The 20724-nt window shown below is 38.5% G+C and overlaps 1 protein-coding gene across 11 annotated transcripts in view; it reads left to right on the plus strand.

Annotated features, from left to right (window-relative positions):
* Window positions 1-20724, plus strand: part of AGFG1 (ArfGAP with FG repeats 1) — a 35524-nt gene that overhangs the window by 5557 nt on the left and 9243 nt on the right. For all 11 annotated transcript variants that reach the window (XM_066193204.1, XM_066193203.1, XM_066193206.1 and 8 more), the window contains exons 2-5: window positions 3596-3689; window positions 14064-14179; window positions 14719-14881; window positions 15900-16056. In XM_066193204.1, coding sequence (XP_066049301.1) covers window positions 3596-3689; window positions 14064-14179; window positions 14719-14881; window positions 15900-16056 — 530 coding nt within the window. The remainder of the gene's footprint in view (window positions 1-3595; window positions 3690-14063; window positions 14180-14718; window positions 14882-15899; window positions 16057-20724) is intronic.

Here is a 20724-nt window from a genome sequence, read left to right on the forward strand (position 1 = left end):
TCTGTTGTAGGGAAGGGAGTAATCGCACAGGGGCAGGTTGCAAATACTTGTTCAGGGTCAATTTAAATTTAGGCATGGATAATTTGCACTAAGGGACTGTAAGCCATTCTGTCCCCTGTTAAATAGGGAGTACTGTTAAGCATTAGGACTGTGTGAAACACTTGTCAAATACAAGGAAAGAATAATTTTCCTATAAAAAAGGAGGTTGGTTAATTCCCCATAAGGGTTAATTGTACTTGGCTGTCTACCGATAAGCTTCCCCCATATGTAGATGAGCTGTTTGTGAATTACTTGGGTCATTAAATAATCTCTGTAGGTAAGAAGGGGTTGGTCCTTGAATCCTATTTCAAAAATTCCACAACTGCTCTGTTTTAGGGAAATTCCAAGCAATTCATGGATGTTAGAAAACATAACATAGGGAGTTTGCTGTTCTAGAATCAAAGTAACTTACCTAAGGGAGATGCTGCCTGTGTTTGGGCTGTGTTTGTGTGCAGCTTCTTGTCTTGAATTCCTTCTTCTGGGCTGACTTCTTAGGCTGCTTTAGCGTAAGAGGAAGCTTTACATAGGTTCCCTGCATCCTTTGCCATATTCAATGGACATAAATATGTGAATGTACAGTATTGCAGCTTTATAGTTTACTTTAGATTATGGCTCTTAAAGTTTTGTTCAGAATTTCCAGTCCTCCTGGACCACTGACGTGGTGCTGTGCTCTCTTTCATCCTGCCAGACATCTGACACGTCTGTGTGGTGATCTGATCTTGAGGGGGGATGTCTTCGTTCTTTTAAGCAGCATGGTGTAGGAGAAATGTGAATTCATCTTATCCCATGTGGATATAATGTGTTTATCAGGAAACCTTATAAAACCTTGTGAAACCTTATATATCTGAACTCTTCACTGGAGAGAGAGGCATGGAGGAAGTCTCTGGTGAGATTTAACAAAATCTTATCTAGGCCTCAGCTACATTTAATATTGCTGTTCAATAGAGCTGAAGACACTGAAGATACCAGTGTTTGCCGATGTAAATGCTCCGAGGAGCCCTGGTAGATCAGGGTAGAGTAGGTAGGTCGTAAAGAACTTGTGCAGTGCCTTGAAATTGCCAACACAGGTACAACAGAAGACTTAAACTTTACTTACTGCAAAAAGGAATTGCCAGCAGGAGCTAGTGGGAAAGTTGAGATATACCACCTGTGCTGAGAAACATGTGAATGTGTTAGCGAATAGCTCTGGCTTTTAAATTGCCATTAAATAGTTTACAGCTACCTAACTGTGCTGTTATTGTAATTGCTAGGAGGAGAGTACATTGAACAGACTAAGGCAGACAGAACTGCTTTTATACTTACTGTAAAGGCAAGGGACAGTAATTGTCATATAACATTTGATGGAGCATATCTGTGTGAAATGCCGGGGGATGGCAACTTTGTTTCTGTGCTGTCACTCAGTGTGTGATGCTACAAGTGCCATTTAGTGAAATGTAATTACTTGCACGCACGGACTGAAAGGTGTTTCTTTTAAAACCCAAAAATAAACAAAGCCTAATCCTAGCAGCAGCTCTGAAACAATGAATTTTAGCTGCATAGAACTCCTACAGATTTCTTTTAAATTACATCATCTCAAAATGAGTACTTACTTTAAAAAAATCTTTGGTAATACTATAGTATTTTAAATAAGTGTAATTTATTTGTAATGTAGATAATACAGCTAGATGAAAGATGTTAAATTGGTAACTTTAATTTACCAAGAAATTTAATATTTTGAGAGAAGATAGTTGATTAAACTATCTTAAAACCTCTCTCACCAACTTCAGTGCAACTTCTACCTTGTCAAGGTGCTGAACTGTGGAGTCACATGTCAGCTGCTCTGATTTCAAAAATTTGCTGAACCAAATAGTAGTCTGTAAAACTAATTTTCATGTGCCTGTAGGTTTGTAAATGACTTCTGCTTTTAAGGTGCTCAAAATCACTGCATTTTTTAGCAAAATACAATTAATTGCTTATCCAAGTGTTTCAGACAGTGATTATCTGAAATTTGTTTCCTCATGAAACTTAGGCTAAAGTGTTACTGCTTAGTAGTCCAGCCTGTATTGAACTTCTGATTAAAAATGTGGAGATCTTTTAACACAGGATCAGAATTGTCTTACAGGTACTCTTGAATTTAGGTATGAAGGTGAATTTGCAAGCTAAATACAAAACAGTAATTATCCCATTAGACTTACTTGGGAAACTTCAAGTGCTAAAAATTTTCTGTCAAAGTTGAATATAACGTGAATATTTGGAATATCAGATTTTTTTCATAAGCTGTTCTGATGGATAACGATTTAATTTATAGTTAATGTTCTTGGGGTAATCACAGAGCTTAAAGAATACCACTGGTTGTCCTAAATTAGATGTCAGTGTGGATTTTTTAAATTATTCTTAAAAGCAATCTGAACCAAATTTAGAGTTAAAAGTGTAGGGACCAATACAAGCAATACAGCTGTCAGTTGATTTTCTTAGTGGTTTGTTAGGCCCTGGTAGTACAGCCCTGGAAAGCTTTTTGTGTGCTTTGATATCTCATGGTTAATGTATATTAATTGTTTTTAAAAATGATTAACCCGAGTATTAAACTGGCCCCGTGGTATTGCCTGAGTGTCTCCACTGCTTGGCACGTGTGGGACGGAATGTTTTTGCATCCTTTGGGCAAAGCACAGCTTGGGTTTGATTGGAAGTGTTTGTGGGCAAAAGCAGTAGTTAGCATGTATTTAAAGAAGGAGTTTGAAGAGAAAAGACAGCAAGCTTTTTCTTTCTTACCCCGGTGCTGTCGCTCACCAAGTTTTGCTCTCTGTGCTTGCAGGTTGTGACTGAAGTGGGTTTGACAGTGTCAGGCTGTGGCAGCACAAGTGCCTGGTGTTCCTGCTGCAGCAGCCTGGTGTGGATGTGAGGGTGGTGCCAATCTGGGCTTGAGGCAGAGCTGCTCACGTCTGGAGCTGTGGCATTAGCAATGGTATCTCTCGTTTGAGAGCACACTAAAACCAGCGTGTCTTTTTGCTTTTGTTGTGGTTACTTCTGTAGCGTTCAGGAAGAGGAGTAAGGCCCTGTGAGTGCATGGGCAAAAAGTGAACTAGAAAAAGTGCTGTGAGGAAACAGGAAATATAGGTTAGAGCAAGAGAAAAAGACTGAGCTGGGCAGTTTAGCTTGAAGAAATCTAGTTATTGTGTAGAAGTTGTAGTAAGAGATCAAAGTGAGGAAGGAGTTGGAGGGAAAGGAATCTACAACCAAGGAACCCAAAAGTGAGAGACAAAATATAGAGACCAGGGTGAAGTAGATTAGGATTTTTTTAAAAAAGTCTAATTTTGTTTTCTTAAGTTTGCATAGAAAGTGCCAGAGTGACTTTGCATGAGTGATTGTGAATATTGAAGTTCTATTTTTCGGATTTGTATACTGAGTGTTACTTTGAGAAGAGCTTACACAGCCTTAAGTTGTATGGCAATCCCAAGAATGAGTGTGCTTTACAGAGATAGCTCCTGATTTTAAAGTTGTCTGACTTCTAGCTGTTGTGTTAAATGTCTTTGTATGATGACAAATTTCCCAAATGCTTAATACTTCTTGCTTCTTTCAGGCGGGGCTTGAATCCACCCCACAGAGTGAAGTCGATTTCAATGACTACCTTCACACAACAGGAAATAGAATTTCTGCAGAAACATGGAAATGAAGTAAGTATTATTTAGAGAGTGAAGTGGGTTTGGCACTTCAGTATTAAAGTTGAAAACAGTACTTAAAAGGAAACTTAGGGGTTTTTGGTTTTTTTTTTCTGGTAAAAGCTAGACAGAAGTCCTTTGAAGCCAACATCATTTGAAATGAGGCTTCTGAAGGGCTTGTTTCATTGGGTAGGTGATTATCATAATGTTATTGCTCAATCCAGCCAATCCAGATTCACATGATCAGTATTTTTGAATTGGGTTTTCTTTTGATTTTGCATAAGGCAATATGCAGCCTTTTTTTTTTTTTTTTCCTGCAATCTCAGAACATGAAACTGACTGCAGCAGTATTTCCTGAAAGAGCATACTGTGACAAAAATAAATACAAAAATACAGCATGTAGCTGTATTTCTTCACACTTGGTGTCAGAAAGTCTTCTAGTAGTTTTAATCGCCTCTTTACTTAATAAAAGTATATCCATATTGAATGTTCTTGGAGAGAGGAAGGAAGGGGAGAAATTGTTATCTAATGAGTGGTTTGTGGCAGCTTTGAAGAGGACAAGTTCTAGCATACTGACTTTTTGTTCTTTTTAATACAAGAAATGAGGTGAATACTGGATTGGCTCTGTGGGAATACACTGAGAACTTAAGCTGTGGATGTGGCTATTGCTATCTCTGTTTTGAGCGTGAAGTTTGTGTTTTAATACCATGCTGTAGCCTTGAGGATTTTGCCTCTGGTCAAACTAGATAAGGTTCTGCTTCACGTTGATTGCATCTGTATCCTGTTTAGTAGAACTATTGTTGGCTGGAGAGTGTTTTTGTGAAGCTTTGTGGGGATAAATCCCATCTTTCAGTAAATTGCTGATACTTAACTTTCTTAAAGTTGGTCCATTCATGACTGTCAGGTTGAAGAATGAAAACAGAAGTAGTAATTTCTTCTTCTGCCCTGGTAAACATGGATTATTTGTTGAAATGACTGTTAGTGGATGATTCCTCTAGACAGAGCTAGAACAACACCTGAACTCTCTCTGACTTCATAAAATACTCTTGATGGCTTAGGTTGGTTGGGTTTTTTTAAAATTGTAGGGCATTGCATATGTGTGTGTGTATATGTATAGAGCATATTGCTGACGTTTTGCATAGGGTAATTGAATAAAGAATCTTCTGTGGATTCACATAGAGTGTGTTGGAGGGTCTTTCCACAAGATTAGATTGTAAACTCTAGCTTTGCTCTAAGGTTTACAAAGTGTAAAGGAAAACATGTATTTGTAGCTCCTTCCCTGTATTTGTTTTAATTCCATTTTTTACTGAACTTGCAATGTCTAGAGAGTGCTGTGAGTTTGTTTTCACTGATCTGGGACCTTAAGTGGTCCCTTCTCAACTGATTAGTGTGGTTGTCCTTCTCATTATAGCTGTGACTAGTCTGCCAATCATCATGATTTAGTTGATACATAATTTATTATTGACATAAAAATTCACAGACCTCTGCAGTGCTATTGTTTCAAAAGTGGGGGGGTCTTTGCGCTTGTAGTACTCTTGGTAGAGAATTGCAGTGATTTAAATGAGCTGCCTCATAAATGAAGATGTCCTGAGTTTAGTTTTAGGTTGTTGATTATTACTTTAATTCTTAAGTAGAACTGAATAGACACTTGTAAGTGTGATGGTAGATTCAAGGAGTGCTCAGATATTGAACAGAAATTATTACTGTTTTAAACACTGTTAGAAGTTTAAAACCTAGTTAAACATATTTTCACTTAGTTGTGCTTTGTATTGCAGTAGTTAAATAGGCATTTTGCTTTCTCTTATTGGTATTGGACTTTGGAATACTTATCTGCAGATAAGATAATGTATTGGACAGAGGAAATTCATCTGGCCTCACAAAAAATGTTCTTTTGCTTAGCATGCTGTTCATTGTAGGAGGCTTTTGTGTGTATAGGAAGAAAGAAAATTTCCTAAAATAAGACTTTTCAAACATGAAATTGTCCAATATTGTAACATTAACAATTAAAACAATTGTACAGTGTTACTTTTAAAAAGAAGCTCAACTTTTTTGGCAATCTGTCATGCTTAACTTCCATTTTTCTGCAACTTCTAAAATACTTTCATTCCAACTTTTTTGTTCTAGTCTTTCTCCAACATGGCCAAGGCCTCTGTGATAACCTTTCTTGCTTCCAGATGAGTTGTTCATGGTTGTACAATAGGGATCTTGTTCTGAATACAAAGTGAAATCGCAAGAAAACTTCCATGAGCTAAAGCAGTTAAGGTGCTGAGCAGTTCTTAGAGGAAATAGTTTTCCACTCTCCTTCAAAGGATATTTGTAAGGTGAGTGTATTGTATGAAGTTGAAATCCTCTAAAAAAAACCCAACCACTCAAACCAACCAACCAAACAAACAAAAGAAAACAAACATGGATAAAACAGTCAGTTACTGAAAGGCTTCTGCAAAGCATCTTCTTCAGGGGGCGATTATTAGGAGCAGCTGTTCCTTGGGTGAGACACCATCTTCTTCCCCATATATACACATTCTAAGAAATGTCTTTCTGGTACAGGTAGCTTGAATGTTATTTTAAATGAGTTTTTACTGCTTCAAACAGAGTTTTAAATCCTTATACTGTATTAGAAGACACCTATATTTTAGTTTTGCTTACTCATCTGGAGGTATAAACAGCTGTCCAGACTCCAGTTTTGCTAATGTTGGTATTTGGTCACTGCAGTGAGAATGGAGGCGTCTTCCAGCTGACATTCCTCAAGTGCCTTCTGAAATCCTTTTGAAGGATAAAGGCAGTTCTGACTCACTGGGTAGGGTTTTTCGTCTCCTTGCTCTCTTCATGAAGAGCAGTGTGAGGTATTTTCACATTTTCTTGTAAGGAATAGCAAGGAAAGAGTGATATGGAGATGTGTCTGTTTGAATACTCATCCTCAAATGGAGCTAGTGCTGATTCGGCCTCTGATTCAGTTGTGCAGTGGTAGTAGGAAGTGAACTCGCTGTTTGAAGAAAGTGGAGGTGGTGCTAATCTCCTGTTGCCATTATAGCTGTGAATATTTATTCTGAAACTTTTCCTCTTAGAGGAAGAATAGTATTATGAGGCAAACTGGTTACAGAGTTAATTTTTCTCCAACCCTTTTGAAAAATGACAGTTATTTTATAGCCTTTCCAAATAACCCATTCTAATATGCATATGGTTGAAGAAAGAGATCTTGATGGTCCTGTATTTAGAAAATCTCTGTTACTCTGGGGCAAAGACCATGTTTGCCTGAGCCAATGAGTAGAATACATGAAGGTATACTCAGCTACTTGGAGTTATTTTAATAATGCTGAATTTTGATTTGGTGCCAATTTTCCTGACTCTATAGCACCTGTGCAAGACCCTGTTTCCTTCACTCTTGCAGAACTGGCAGCAATCTGAGCCTGTTTCAGAGCTGGTGCTTCCCTAGAATCTCCTTTACTGTGGAAAGTGGCCTAGAAACCCTGGAGTGGAAGGAGCAGTGCCGAACTGGAGCTGATGGGTGCTGACAGCACGAGCTGTGCAGTCAGGTGTCCTTGGAGTACATTGCTGCTTCTGCTAATACGATCCAGAGATGCATGAGCTGATTGTGTGGAGAACAATGTCTTTGTTAGCAGGATTTACTGCCTTGACTCTGCTTATGAAGCCACTATAACTTCTGGACCCAAGCTACCTTTGAAATCAGTACTCTGTAGTATGACATTCTTTTAACCTACAGAGATTAAGGAATGATATTGAAATATTGACATCAGAAGTGCAGAATTACTAAACAAAGCTATAACTTGCTTGCATAAAGAAACTGTTTCCAAATCTTTCTTCCTGTAGGGTGTTATGTTTTGGAACATAGTTTTGTTGTGTGGTAATATGCAGTTCTTTGCACTGTCAGCATTACATTTGGTAACTGAGGATATTTTATTGGCAGGAAGGGGGAGAAGAAGAAATCTAATTTGGCCTTTACCAGCCTTCTGAAAGGTATTATCTTGTTAGAGCTTTTTAAATTAGACTGACGCATGTAATCTTCCTATGCAGTGGTATGGCTGGGCCTCAAGAAGTGTTGTAGGTCAAATACTGTGCTTCTTCCTAGTTGAAGTGCGGCTTCTCTCACCAAGAGAATGTGTCTTGTGAGAGCTTTTCCTTGCCTTGCTGCCTTCACTGCATACAAGAGCAGGAGGCTTAATGAGTAAGAACTTAACTTTGCTGGTCTGACTGAATTTTTATTCTTCTGGCTAGCATAACTATGCTACCAGGAGTTTTTAAAGTGTGGTGGCTGTGTGTTGTGTAAGCAGAAGGCCTTTGTCTCTCCTATATCCGCATTCCCACACACACTGGAGATCTCTATCAGTGAAATAGTTATGACATGGCAAAGCTTTATTTGGTAGCTGAAATACATAGCTGGAATAGAAGTAATTGAAATCTCAGATTCTCAGTGTTTCTGCAAAATTGGATGGATAATGCTGGTTCTTTTCCTAATTAGCAGTTTCTTAGTGGGCCTGTCCTTCCCCACTTGTCTAACTCTGTAAAAACACACAGGAAAGACCCCAAAGCACGTCAACAAACCTAAAAGCAAAATAAAAGCTAAACTTTTGTGGAAAGTAGGTACATGTATTTTTCTTTTAGTCTTTGAACCCTGCTTGGAACACCTGAAAGCATGAAATCTTACTGGAGGCTGGGTTTTAAACCAGAAACTTTTCTGGTTAACTTTGTTTTATGGTGTGCCAGATGTGCACTGAATGGGATGTGTTCTTTGCTGCTTTCTGTCAAAGCTGAATACAAAGGTAATTTCTCAAAGTATAGGACTACAAATGTAAATAGTGTATGGAAAACCTAAAGTAAGGTAAACATAATTACTCTGGGAAAAACATTTCTCCCTCAGATGGAATAGCTGTGGAGTGCAGATTCAGGGAAACCAATGGTATGAAGAGAAATATAGGTAAAAGCTTTATTGTAACGTACAATACGCACTTGGCCCAATTTCTCCTTTCAATAATATATTTAAGTTACGGCAACTCACAGTTTCTGCCTTGCTACCTCTTGGGTTTTTATCTAGGTCAGGGTGAGTAGGTTGATGCTGGTTGTGATTCTCTTTCCCTCTTTACTTCATGCTATACTTACTGATCTAATTCTGAATGTCCCAGTATCTGGTTGCCATGCCAAGTGTCTAATGACATCCCTTGCAGGACTGGTGTTTGTTGGCAGAGGACAGGTACTATCCTTCCCAAAGCAGTTGGAAAGGGATTCTCATGAACTTTTAAATTCCATGAAGACAGCTGCTCAATCTTGTTATCTATTTATTGTTACCTGACAAGATAAAACTGCTTTGTCTTGATTTTTGCAGCCCCCAGAGTGTTGTAGGGGCAAAACTATAAAGTATTGCTTCTGTCAACCCTTCAACAAAAGTAGACTTTCAAATGCTGCATATGCTTAGTCATTCTGACTTCAATGCTCTCCTTTTTTTTTCTCCCTGCTCTGTTGGTGAACCAGTGGGACATGGACTAATTATACTTTTCAGGGACAGTGGACAATGATTATGGATTGTTGGATATGTTCCACTGTTTCTAGGGGCTTCCACATAACTTGAATGTTTACTCTTGGCTCCAGCTTGTCAGGCTCTTCTCTAAGCAAAGCATTTTGTTTGATAGAGCTGTGGTTATCAAAAGGAGGAGTATAGCAAAGCTCTTGGCGAATAAACAGAGCTTTTGAGCACAGGCTTACTTGTGCTGCTTTTGCAGAAAGAACAATATTAATATTAAATGGCAGAACCAGAGTATTCCCAAGGAGATGGTGCAATGTAGAAGGATTTCTGAAAGCCATAGAATTTTTAGGCCCGATACCTTAATAGTAGTGTTGTGTAATTGTGTGGTGAGTTGGAATGATGCTTCATGTATTATCTGTAAAAGCAAAGGAATGAGTAATTCTGTTAAAATGGGGGTGAAGATGTGTCATACAACTTGAGCAGTAGCATTTTCTGAATGATCTCTGCAAGTGTGATTTATATATGGAACAGTTAGAGAGGTGGTTTGAAATACATGGTCTTTGGGATATCACATTCAAATTCTGCAAAACATGTTTTCAAAATAACCAAAATTTGAGAAAAATTACTTCCTTGGATTTTTTTTTTTTTAGATAGTGAATTTCTATTAAAAAAGAAGAAAACTGTGTTTAGTAGAGCAGCTGCTTGCTTAAGGCTTGGGTTTGTTCAGGTTTACATTTCCTTTAATGCCTTTTTGCAGTTCCTCCCTGCTCCCGTGCCCTGCAAGAGTCAGCACATGCTGTGGATAACTGTGCTGAATAACTGTGGGAGTAACTGTGCTGTTCAGGTGTCCTGCCTGGGCAGCTGTCGGGCCAGACAGAACATAGCACTGAAGCTGATGATGAAGTGTTGGCAACTAAAGTTGCCAGTCTGATCTTTTATACTGGTGCTATTAATTTTTTTGTCGTAATGAATGTTTTGGTACCTGTCCAGTTCAGATGGTGAATTAGTAGGGAGTAATCAGGGTACCAAAGGTATAAATGCTGAGTAATCGTTCCCCACCATAAACAGCAAATTGTATGGCCTAAGTTTCCCTGATACTTATCACAAGAGTAACTTTTGAATAGCTTTGAAACAAAAACCATGATAACTTGACCAATAAACATAAAGCAAAAAATAAAAATTTCTCAGTGCAAGCTTCTTTCTTTGCACGAGATTCAGGACTGTTGGTGACTTACTTTAAAATGACCATGGAAAGAAAACACAGTTACATGATGTGAGTTCTGTCTCTGACAACAGTATTTTTTAAATCTTGTTTTTCGATTTTGATTTCATCCTGTGGTATTGCACAGCTCTCTGCCATTTGTGTTTTTTTAGATGGCTGAAAATTTTGTTTTATGGCTCGTTTAAAGCATAATCAATGCAGTGTTGTGGATCCCTGTCAAGTCAGATGATAGTAGCAGAAGTATAGCTAGACAGAGCACACAGGTCACCAGCAAACAAGGCAAGACAATGGGTCTTTTATTGGGCTCTGAATGCCTGCTTGGAACGGCTGCTGATGTTCAAAGCATTGTGTGTTACTTCAGACAGAAATATGTGCCTTTTCGTGGTTTCTGATGTGGTGCAAAAGCCTTATAAAATATGGCTTTCTAAAGGACTTAAGTCAGAATTGTGTAGGTTGGAAAAAACCTTTAAGATCATGAAGCTCAACAGTAGTAGGAAGACAAAAGAGCCCTTTTTTGGGCATAAGTATGGTCTGAAATGCCCTCGTAAGGATCTGATTTACCCTTCGTATTCCAGTCATGTTTTCCATCCACTTACATACAGTCCTATGGTTCCTTTCCATAATTCCCACTATCCAAATCCGAACTACTCTTATCTGTTCTGGGTGTCTGGTTTTGGTTTAAGATTGTCCATATTTAAGAACTTTTAAGAAATTGTACTTTCTCTGATAACTCTTTAGGTAAAGAAACCCAGGTGAAATTGAATTTGCATCCTGGTGTGGTAAATGTTTTACACTGCATGTGTACAGCTCCTGCAGTCAGACTCTGGTACAATGAGAATGTCTTGCTGAAGTGTGTGTGACTAAGTGGGTTCTTTGGCTTGGTGGTTTTCCATTAGTAAAACTGGTAGTAAAATTGGTTGCCCATTTAGTAAAACTGTTCTCAGTGCTACCAGCAACAGAAGAACACAGAGTGCCTGGCTGTTTATTTAAATTAATTACAGTAGTGACTTAAGGCATATTGCACTTGTTACTTCCTTTTGTGGTTAGGTATTTAGAGGGAATTAGATGCTCCAGGAAACACTTTTGGAAGCCTACTTTCTGAAGGTTTGCAAAAATTGCAGTGCAATGGCAAGAGCTGATGCCTTTAAGAAGCTTGCATCATTTTAACCTAACAGGTGTTTGTTCAGCACAGTCCTCCTCCGTCCCTGTTTGCATATTCATAGAGCTGTATCTACTATAGCTCTGTAGCTGGTAATGATCTAAAGTCACACAGCCCCTCGTTTTTCTCAGTCCTCACAGAAATCACCTGTAGTGGTCACGGTGGCCTAAGACATTGACACAGAGCTGTTTTTTGGTTTGGATTGTTTGTTGTTGAGGTTTTTCGTTTGTTTGGGTTTTTTTTTTTGTTGTTGTTGTTGTTGTTTTGTTTTCTTTCCCCCTTGCTCCAAATGCTTAGGCACTTCAGGGTGAAGATGAAGCCAAAAACTGGGAGGGAGAAATGTGAAAAACTGGGTTGTAGTTTGTTGCTGTGAGTTGATCTCCTCCGAGTTTCAGTGGTACCAGGGACATGGTAATTGTGATGAGTTTCTTTGATGTGACTTGTTTTGGGTGGCAAGAGGAGGAGTAATTGGATGGTTGGATATGGGTGGGGAAGGGGCTCTCCTCGCTCATTTGCAAGCACATTCAGGCTTGCTGCATATTGATCATGGTAGAGCCCCAAGTGTTACAGTGCTGGGTGCAGAATCAAGTAGGGGCTGTTGTAACATTTGTCTTCATGCTTGTCTGAAATTAAGCACAGTTTTTCTTTTCTTCAGTGTTTCCTGATGTTCTTTCCAATATTGAAGTTGAGGTTGAGAGGTGACTGTGTAGATTTGAGCACCACCAACTCCTGCTGCTAGAGATTCTGTAAATAGCCACAAGCAGGACTTCTCTTCCTCCTAGCAATCATATGACTGCTGCTTGTATAGTTATACTCACAAATCTAAGTATGGAAATACTACTGCTGGCTCATCTCAAGACTATTCACTGCAGGTTTAAAGCTACATGCATAAATATTCTGACTATATATTTTGTCACCAAAAAAGTAGTGAAAGATTGGTAGTTAAAACTGATTCTTGATATTAGCTTTTACCTTAGAACAGACTTGCGTCTTTTTTGACTGTTTGTCGTCTTTGTATGAAGAAGTATTAAACATATTAAGTTTCATTTTATCTATTACTATACTGTAAGTGGCTTTAATTTTGAGAACTCAAATCAGTGCATTGAACTTAAGCCTTTTGTTGAGTACAATTGCAGAATGAATGCAGATTTGCTGAGTTTGAGGTAGGAACTACTGATTTTAGCTCTAAATTAGCTATATAAATACTCATTTAAAAATACCTTTTGATCATTAGATCTGTTTCCTGTTGTTGTTCGTCTCTATCCAGTAGATGACATTATTACCAAATAATGTTGGTAATAAGGACTGTTAGGTGTTGAATATGCAATTGGGCTATTTAGAACCAAAACATTAAGTGTGAAATATGTAGTTAGGATGTCTGCCCAATCTCTCTAACCCTGAGCAGTCTTTGAAATTACCTATAAGATTTATCATATTTGCCAACTAGTTTGGGGAAGATGCTGAAGTGGGAGTATCACAGCTTTTGCCCTGATTTGCCAGCTTTCAGAGCATTCAGTTCTGCAGCTCTGGGTTGTTAGAGCCTGTGCTTCTCCTGAAGGTCACGGGGTACAATGTTGAAAACCTGACACTTGCAGGGATAGAGGGCATGTTTGTAGTAGGCATGTAAGAGGGATGGTCGGGGCTATTTCAGAAAGGGTGTGGGAAGAAAGGCTATGCATCTTAAAAACAAAGCTTTTTTGACTCTGCTTCTCTGGAGGAAACCTGTTCTAAAAGGGCAATGTGATTTTTTGAGGGCAGCTAATGTTTGGTGTTACTGTTTGGGTGCATATTTAGGTTACTTGCAGAATAGTCTGAAGGGCTTAAAATATTTCAAGCTAAAACTCCTATGTCCTGTTTAGTTTTGAGAATACATTTACTCTTGTTTTGCTCAGAAGTTGAAGCTTGAACATACTGAGAATTTTGCAAGTGGTTCAACTGTTGCTCACTCACAACTACAATTAGAAAATTGAATTGGAGCAAGAGTATTTTTACCCCTTATCTCATACCATCACTCAAATGTATATGGTGTTGTAGAAACTGCATCATGGTAACAAAGGCTGTTGGAAAAACAGTTCCTGTACTCAAATAGTTATTAAAAGTATAAATGCTGAACCTTGGATCCTTTAAAATCCACTGTTTGAGGCTTTGGGCATATGGAATCTGTTGACACAGTTTAAGCCCTGAAGTACAGTAAGGGAATGTGTAGAATTAGGTGAAGGAGAAGAACCTTAAAGATTACAATTAGAAATGCTTTACGTTTCATGAGTACATTCTACAAGTATTTTATAAAAGGAGTGTTGAATGGTGAAATTGGATGCTAGGATCAGTTTGCCCTGCTGTCACAGGCAACTTTAGGTATTTAGATCACTACGTGGTGCACCAGTCAGTTGTTACAGCAGCTCAGTCTGGAATATAAATTATGCAGCCACGCACTTTAATGGTTTAGTGTATTAACAATAGTAAACTTAAGTAGGTTTTGAGTTGAGGTATTTTCTCTGATCAGTCTGTGTTGTTGTGTTTGTTTTTTTTAAGGTGTGCAAACAGATTTGGCTAGGCCTATTTGATGATAGATCATCAGCAATTCCAGACTTCAGGGATCCACAGAAAGTGAAGGAATTTCTACAGGAAAAATATGAAAAGAAAAGATGGTAAGATACCTTTACTATTATAAAGATTGCCCATATGATGAGAAGTGAAGATGGACTGTTTGCTCTCATTTTGAGTGTGTTTTCCTTCTTTGAGTGTGCTCTCCAGAATAGATTACACAACTCTGTAAAGTGAAATGATTTCTGAACTTTATTTAGAGCTCCTGTAGGAAGCAGAGAGGAAAGAAACTAAAGAAGTTCCTCAGTGTTCATATTGATAGAACAGAAATGGCTTAAGAGGATTTCAACAACAGTGTAAAGTAACAGTTTTACAGTCTATTATATCCCATCCTATTTATTAGTATGGGAAAGACTCATGCTTTGCATTAACGGCTAAAAATATTGATGACTTTAAATTCTAGTCCATTTGAAAAACAAGTCTCTGGCATATTTAAAGAAGATGGGTATTTTGCAAACCACTGATACAATCAATTGCAGGACCGGGGTTTCAGTAACAAAGCTGAGATCTGCCAGTTCTCAACTTCAGGCTTAGGAACTTCTCACGTGAAACTGAAAAAAACCATTGATCTTCTTGAATGTAGGTATGTTCCTCCAGAGCAGGCAAAGGTCGTGGCATCAGTCCATGCATCCATATCGGGGTCTTCTGCCAGTAGTACAAGCAGCACACCTGAGGTGAAGCCACTCAAATCTCTCTTGGGGGAAGCTGCGCCCGCACTGCACTTAAACAAGGGCACACCTAGCCAAGTGAGTAATGACTGCTGAGCAGCACAGAACTGTTCTGCAGTCCTTGTTACTCTTTCAGTGGCACAAAAATTCTTGCAATAACTGCTGTGATCTGTAGAAACTAATATGGTCACTGTATTTCATATATTTTACTGAAGTATGTACATGTTTGCAGATCAGGTACTAAATGAAGTTTGTTTCTATTGATCAAATTGATTTTTAGTGGTTATTTTCGGTAAGTGGAGTTTTTCATTGTGATAGGGTTGATTGATTGATTGATTGTCTTTTGGTCCTTTGCATAAATACCTCTGTAAAATTTGGACCTGATGTGTTATATTTTCATCTTTGTTTTTTCTCTTTGAAAATAAGAACATGATTGATGATGTTAACTGTGAAATTAGTAATAAATATGTGAATGAAAGCATGTCATATTTTCTATTGCTTCCTATGCATTCTGAAACTGGCCTAAGTGGCTTTCAGGGGTCGTTTGTGTGCTGTAATGGAAAGTCAGACAACACTGTGTACTTATGTGGAGGGAAGACAGTTTGTGTGAAAACTTTTGTCAGGATGCAGGCAACTCTTGAATGGACATCTTTTAACTCAAAGTAGAAAACTGCAACTTCAAGCCTTGCTATGAAATTTTTCTCTCCTTATACTGAATTCTAAAGATTTTTTTCAGAATATAATGACTAGCTATTTTATGTCTTGTAAAATTAAGTTTTATTGCTTGTATTTGTACAGTATTTGCAGTTTCAAATACAAAATCTGAAGTTGCTTAATAATATATCACTACTTTAATCTTCCGGGTGCTATTAAATCATGTAAATCTGCTGCAGAGTTCCTTTAAAAGCCAGAGTAGTAGCATAAATATCTTCCTGGTACTATAGGAGGAGGGTGTGTGCTATATTCAGCATCTTAAACTTCAGGAATAAATGTCTTGTTAAAGAAATAAGCTTAGTCTAGGTTTTTAATATTTTATAAATGTCAGTTTGGTAAAATATCAGCTTTTTGTACTAGCTAATTGAAATCTTGTTTGTAGTCTCCTGTTGTAGTTCGATCTCAAGGACAGCAGCAACAAGAAAAGAAACAATTTGACCTCCTCAGTGACCTTGGCTCAGATATCTTTGCTGCTGCTCCTCCTCAGTCAACTGCTACGGCAAATTTTGCTAATTTTGCACACTTCAACAGTCATACAGGTAGGTATTTGGACAACTGTATCCCTTTTAAATGTATAAAATGTAGTTTTAATTTTCATGGCTTTTGACTAAACTTCATGACGTGTATGTAATCTCTGTGCCTTAGTAATGTTGCATTGCTCAAGATTTCTTTCAGGTCTTTATAAAAGAAAGGTTGAAGACATAAAGACAGATAATTCTGCTTTTGGAAGTGGGAGTTGCTATAGCTATTTCCTAGGATATGGATGATTACACTGTTTCTGCCTACTACTAAACTTGAGGTTCTTTGCGGGAGAGCGTGAGAGGATGAGTAACAAAATGTCGGGAGAAGCTGATATTAGACTTTCAGTTTTCTTTCTGAAAATTATTAGGAAGAGCATTCATGAAAGGCAAGTAGATACAGAGACTTTAAAGGAGTTCAGATGCATTGATAATAACTGGCAGTTTGTCAAAAGAAAAACGAAAGCTTGTCCAGTTTAAAGAGTGATTGCCTCTTTTTTGTGTGTGTGTCTGTTTGAAAGCTGAGTACTGCCCATGTGGGCAGTATTCTCTAGTTCAGGAAGAATAAACAAGCTTTGAGCATATGTATTGAGGAAAGGAGATAGGCCTTGAATTGTTAGAGGATGACTTCAGTAAAATATATTGAACCCTTGGGGTTTTTTTTCCCAGCCAAAGACCAAGAGCCACAGAAGTGTGTCCTAAAGACAAAGTCCATTCTGTGGTCACTAAAGTTTGTTGTTGGTAGCTTGCCTTGTAGTTGTGGGAAAGTACCTTTGCCTGCCTGGTCTGAATGGGCTTTTCATCTGGTTGTTCTGAGAGAAACTGTGGTGCTGCTAAGCCACCCAGAATAAGAGAGATTCCTTGCAAATCAGTCCTGAAACTGTTAACAGCCAAGATAAAGTATCGTGGATGGAACTTAAGGTTCATACCTGAGGAAAATATCAAGAATTTATCCAAATTAATGTTGTGAAATAAATGGCTGAATTCAGTAACACTGCAACAGCAATTGTTATTCTGTGTATTCTGTAAAATTCTTAAAATAAGATTTCATGTTAATAATCATTTTGGAGGTATGTTTAACTAGGAGAACTTGTGCTGACTGGCCAATGCTGTATTGTGTTACTGAAAAGGCTGCAGATGGTTAATTCTTTCTAATAATTTCTTTCCAAACTTGTTGCTGAATGATTTTTTTATTTATATACATTTAATTATTGGTGCTTTTTAGGAGATAAAATTCCATTAAAGCAGTATTTCAATACTGTGTTCCAAATCTAGGTAAAATTCCATTGCATCTCGGCTGGGTATTTTTTAAAAGGATAAAAAGCTATAGGAACACTACAGAATAAATATAGTCTGAGGAAAGAGTGTGTTAATTCCTGGTCACAAACTAACCATTGTGGTCATTCCCATGACTTCTTACCATCAGTTTTAGAGCCCAAAGCAGTTTCAGGGCTAGTAAATCAGTTTCTAAAAGACAGAAATCTGATGCTGAGCATGTGATAGCTAAACATATATTGCAGACTTGTTACCTGAGGGTGTCTTCTGACTTGCTGTAGTAAAATGCTTGTAAGGCTTGTCTTGTGTGAAGTAAGTACAGGGTAGTGTTAGTGAAATGAATAACAAAATGTTACAGACTCTGCCTTTGGAACACAAAGAGGGCTGATCAGTCTGCCAGCTTTGGCAAAAATGAGTTTGAAATGCTCATTAAGGAGCTGTATAAACATGTAATTTTTGTTAGCAATTACGCACTGCAGTGGAGGATGGGAGAATTTGCACTTAATCCAGCACTCCTTTCTTGAAATTTACGGTCTGGTGTTCTTGTTTTAGGGCTTGGTTTTAGCTATGTGTGTAAGGGATGGACTTTCTTCCCTTCCTGTACACAATGCTAACTAAAGAAATCACTGAAGAGACCAGCAGACTTCAGATGCTTTAGTATAAGTTGCTGAGTGCAGCAGCTGATAGGAAAATATTAACAAACTTGGCCTGTAATCTGTGTAGTGTAGGTGTAACTCTTGAAAATTTTGCAGGAACTGGAATTTGTGATATGTTTCTGCTTTCCAAGTTCTTTAATGTATTAAACTGGTTCAGGATATTGTTGCTTATTGGAGGGGAACATACAGACCTTATGTTTACTGTCTGTATTTAATTTGCAAAATTCTGTAATTTCTGCAGAACTGAGATTTTGAAAATGGTACATGACTGATTTTTCTGTAGTTTATGAAGTGGTAACAGCAACAAGGATCAAAATTTTTGGCATGTAGATTTCTTATAAACTAATGGAGTAGATGACCTGCGCAAAAGATTTTACAAAGGTGTAGTGACATAGTACATAGTGACTCTATCACAGATAACATGGGAGAAGCAGCTTTATCTAGAAAAAGCAAAATAGTATGAGAGTTATTTTGTAGACAGGTTTGTTGGGTTTTTTCTACTTTAGATATATGTGGATTTTATTTTAGGTTTTTCTGTTTTGCAGTGTTTCATGCCTTTATTGCACACCAGGTAGAGCAAACTCACAGAAGAAACTGCAGAGATTGTAGGAGCAGCTGGCATTGGCCAGGACTGGTGTTGTCATCCCTGGCTGTAGCCAGCTGGCTTTTGTACCGCCTTGTTGGTCTGCAGTGTTAAGAGCAGCTGTAAACCCATGGCAATCTGCAACCCCTGCAGTTTCTGAACTTACTTAGGATTGTTCTTGGCGTTTTGTGTGAAGAACTGAATTTTGGAATTGGCAATCTACCTATTGTCCAGGTGCAGGAGAGTACAAGTCTTACCTGGTCTTTACCTTTGGGCCACATTTACAAAGGTTGAAAATGAAACTTTACTGCATAAAATAAAGCAAGATTACTCTCAGAATACTCTGCTGAAGAGGCTTTACAGCAATACTGTTTGAACATGGGCTCAATTGAAGGTCATACTTTTTGTGTGTCAGTAAAATGAAGTAGTTTTTAGTGTAATACACTCCAGTTTTTAATTTGGACCCAAAAAATATTTCATTTAGGATTCTTGACATAGTTTTCTGTTTTGTGTCAGTGGTTAAAATGAATAATCTTGCCCTTATTCTAGGAGTGACATTTACATACTTAATCCTCTTTGGTCAACTAAACATCAGTCTCTTATCTACCCAAATGATGCATTAGGATGAAAGTATCACTTTCATTTTTGAAGTAAATTCTTACTCTATTCCTATTAAGAAGTTACTGGTTTAAAAACAAAAACAACTCAAACTTTGCAATTTGGAGTTGGAATCTATAAAATGCTGTTTGAAACAATACAGAGGATATAATAGAAGTAATTTTTTGTCTGTTTGTGCCGACTTTTTGCACACTTCAATGGTGAAAAGAACTTTCCCAAGATCTTGCTTTCACTTTGATGTTTTTTTCTCCTTGCTGACTCTCATGCTGTGGTGGGTTGGCTTTGCCTGGTTCCAGGTGCGCATGGAGCTGTGTGTGTTCACCCTCCCATCAGCAGGGTTGGGGGAGAAGACACAAAAAAGCTGATGAGTCAAGAGAAAGGAACTGGGCAAACCAGACTTGACTTAGTTTGCTGACACTTAATAATAGAGTAGGATAGTAAAAAAATAAAACCAAACCCACCTTCATCCCTTCTTGTGAGGCGTAATTTCACTCCTGACCATTTTAGCTCCTCATTGTGAGGGGGTTGGGGGTGGACATTGCAGTTAAGTCATAAGATTTCACCTCTATCACTACTTCTTCCTCCTGCTGCTCCATTGTGGGGTCCCTCCCCTGCAGTGGGATATGGTCCATCTCAAACTTCTTGGAATGTGAGCCCTTTCCATGGATGTCAGTTCTTCCAGAACTGCTCCAGCATGGGTGCTTTCCATGGGGTGCTGTCCTTCAGGCAGGGTCACAGCTCCTGCCAGAAAACCTGCTCCAGTGGGACCTCCTCTCCATTAGCCACAGCTCCTGCCAGGAACCTGCTCCAGCAGCGGCTTTCCATGAGCTCCAGCCTCCTCATACCCTCCCTACCTGCTCTGGTGTGGCTCCTCCACCGGCTGCACTGTGAATGTGTTACACCATGGTCCTTTGTGGGCTGCAGTGGGACAGCCTTCCTTTCATGGCCTTCTCCATGGGCCTGGAGCATGTCCTTCCTTAGCTGACCTTGGTGTGGGCAGTGTTTTCTCTTGCATTTTCCTCACTCCTCTCTGCCACAGCTGCTGCGCACTGGTTTTTAACCCTTTTTAAACACAGCACTGCTGGTGGGCTTAGCTTTGAGCAGTGGTGGGGCAGTCTTGGAGCTGCAGCAGCTGTGCAGCAATGGGGGCAGCTTCTGTTCTCTCCTCACAGGGACCACGCTGGCTGCTCCCTGCTGCCTAAACCATGCTCTGAAACCTAATGCTCATGCACACGGTTTATTAAACGTGGTGTCGAGTCCAGCCAAACCTCACTCTCTCTCCCAGTGTACTCTGGGAAGGAAAATGCATTTTCATTTATATTAGCAGCATTGTGGAGCACAGTAGTTAGTATTAAAATGTCCTTTTAGTTTGTAAATCCTTAGTACAGATGCTTTTGAATAGAAATCAAGCGCAATAATACAACTTTTAATTAGCACTATCAGACTATTAAGTTACAGTACTTCAGCGATTAGCATAATTTATTCTCTTTGTATATACTTAATCTGCAAAATCTCTCCAGAATAAGCTAAATCTAACCTAAAAATATTATGTATTGC

This window comes from Chamaea fasciata, unplaced genomic scaffold, assembly GCF_029207755.1.
Source record: "Chamaea fasciata isolate MVZ Bird 193981 ecotype frontalis unplaced genomic scaffold, bChaFas1.0.hap1 SCAF_11, whole genome shotgun sequence".
NCBI lineage: Eukaryota > Metazoa > Chordata > Aves > Passeriformes > Sylviidae > Chamaea > Chamaea fasciata.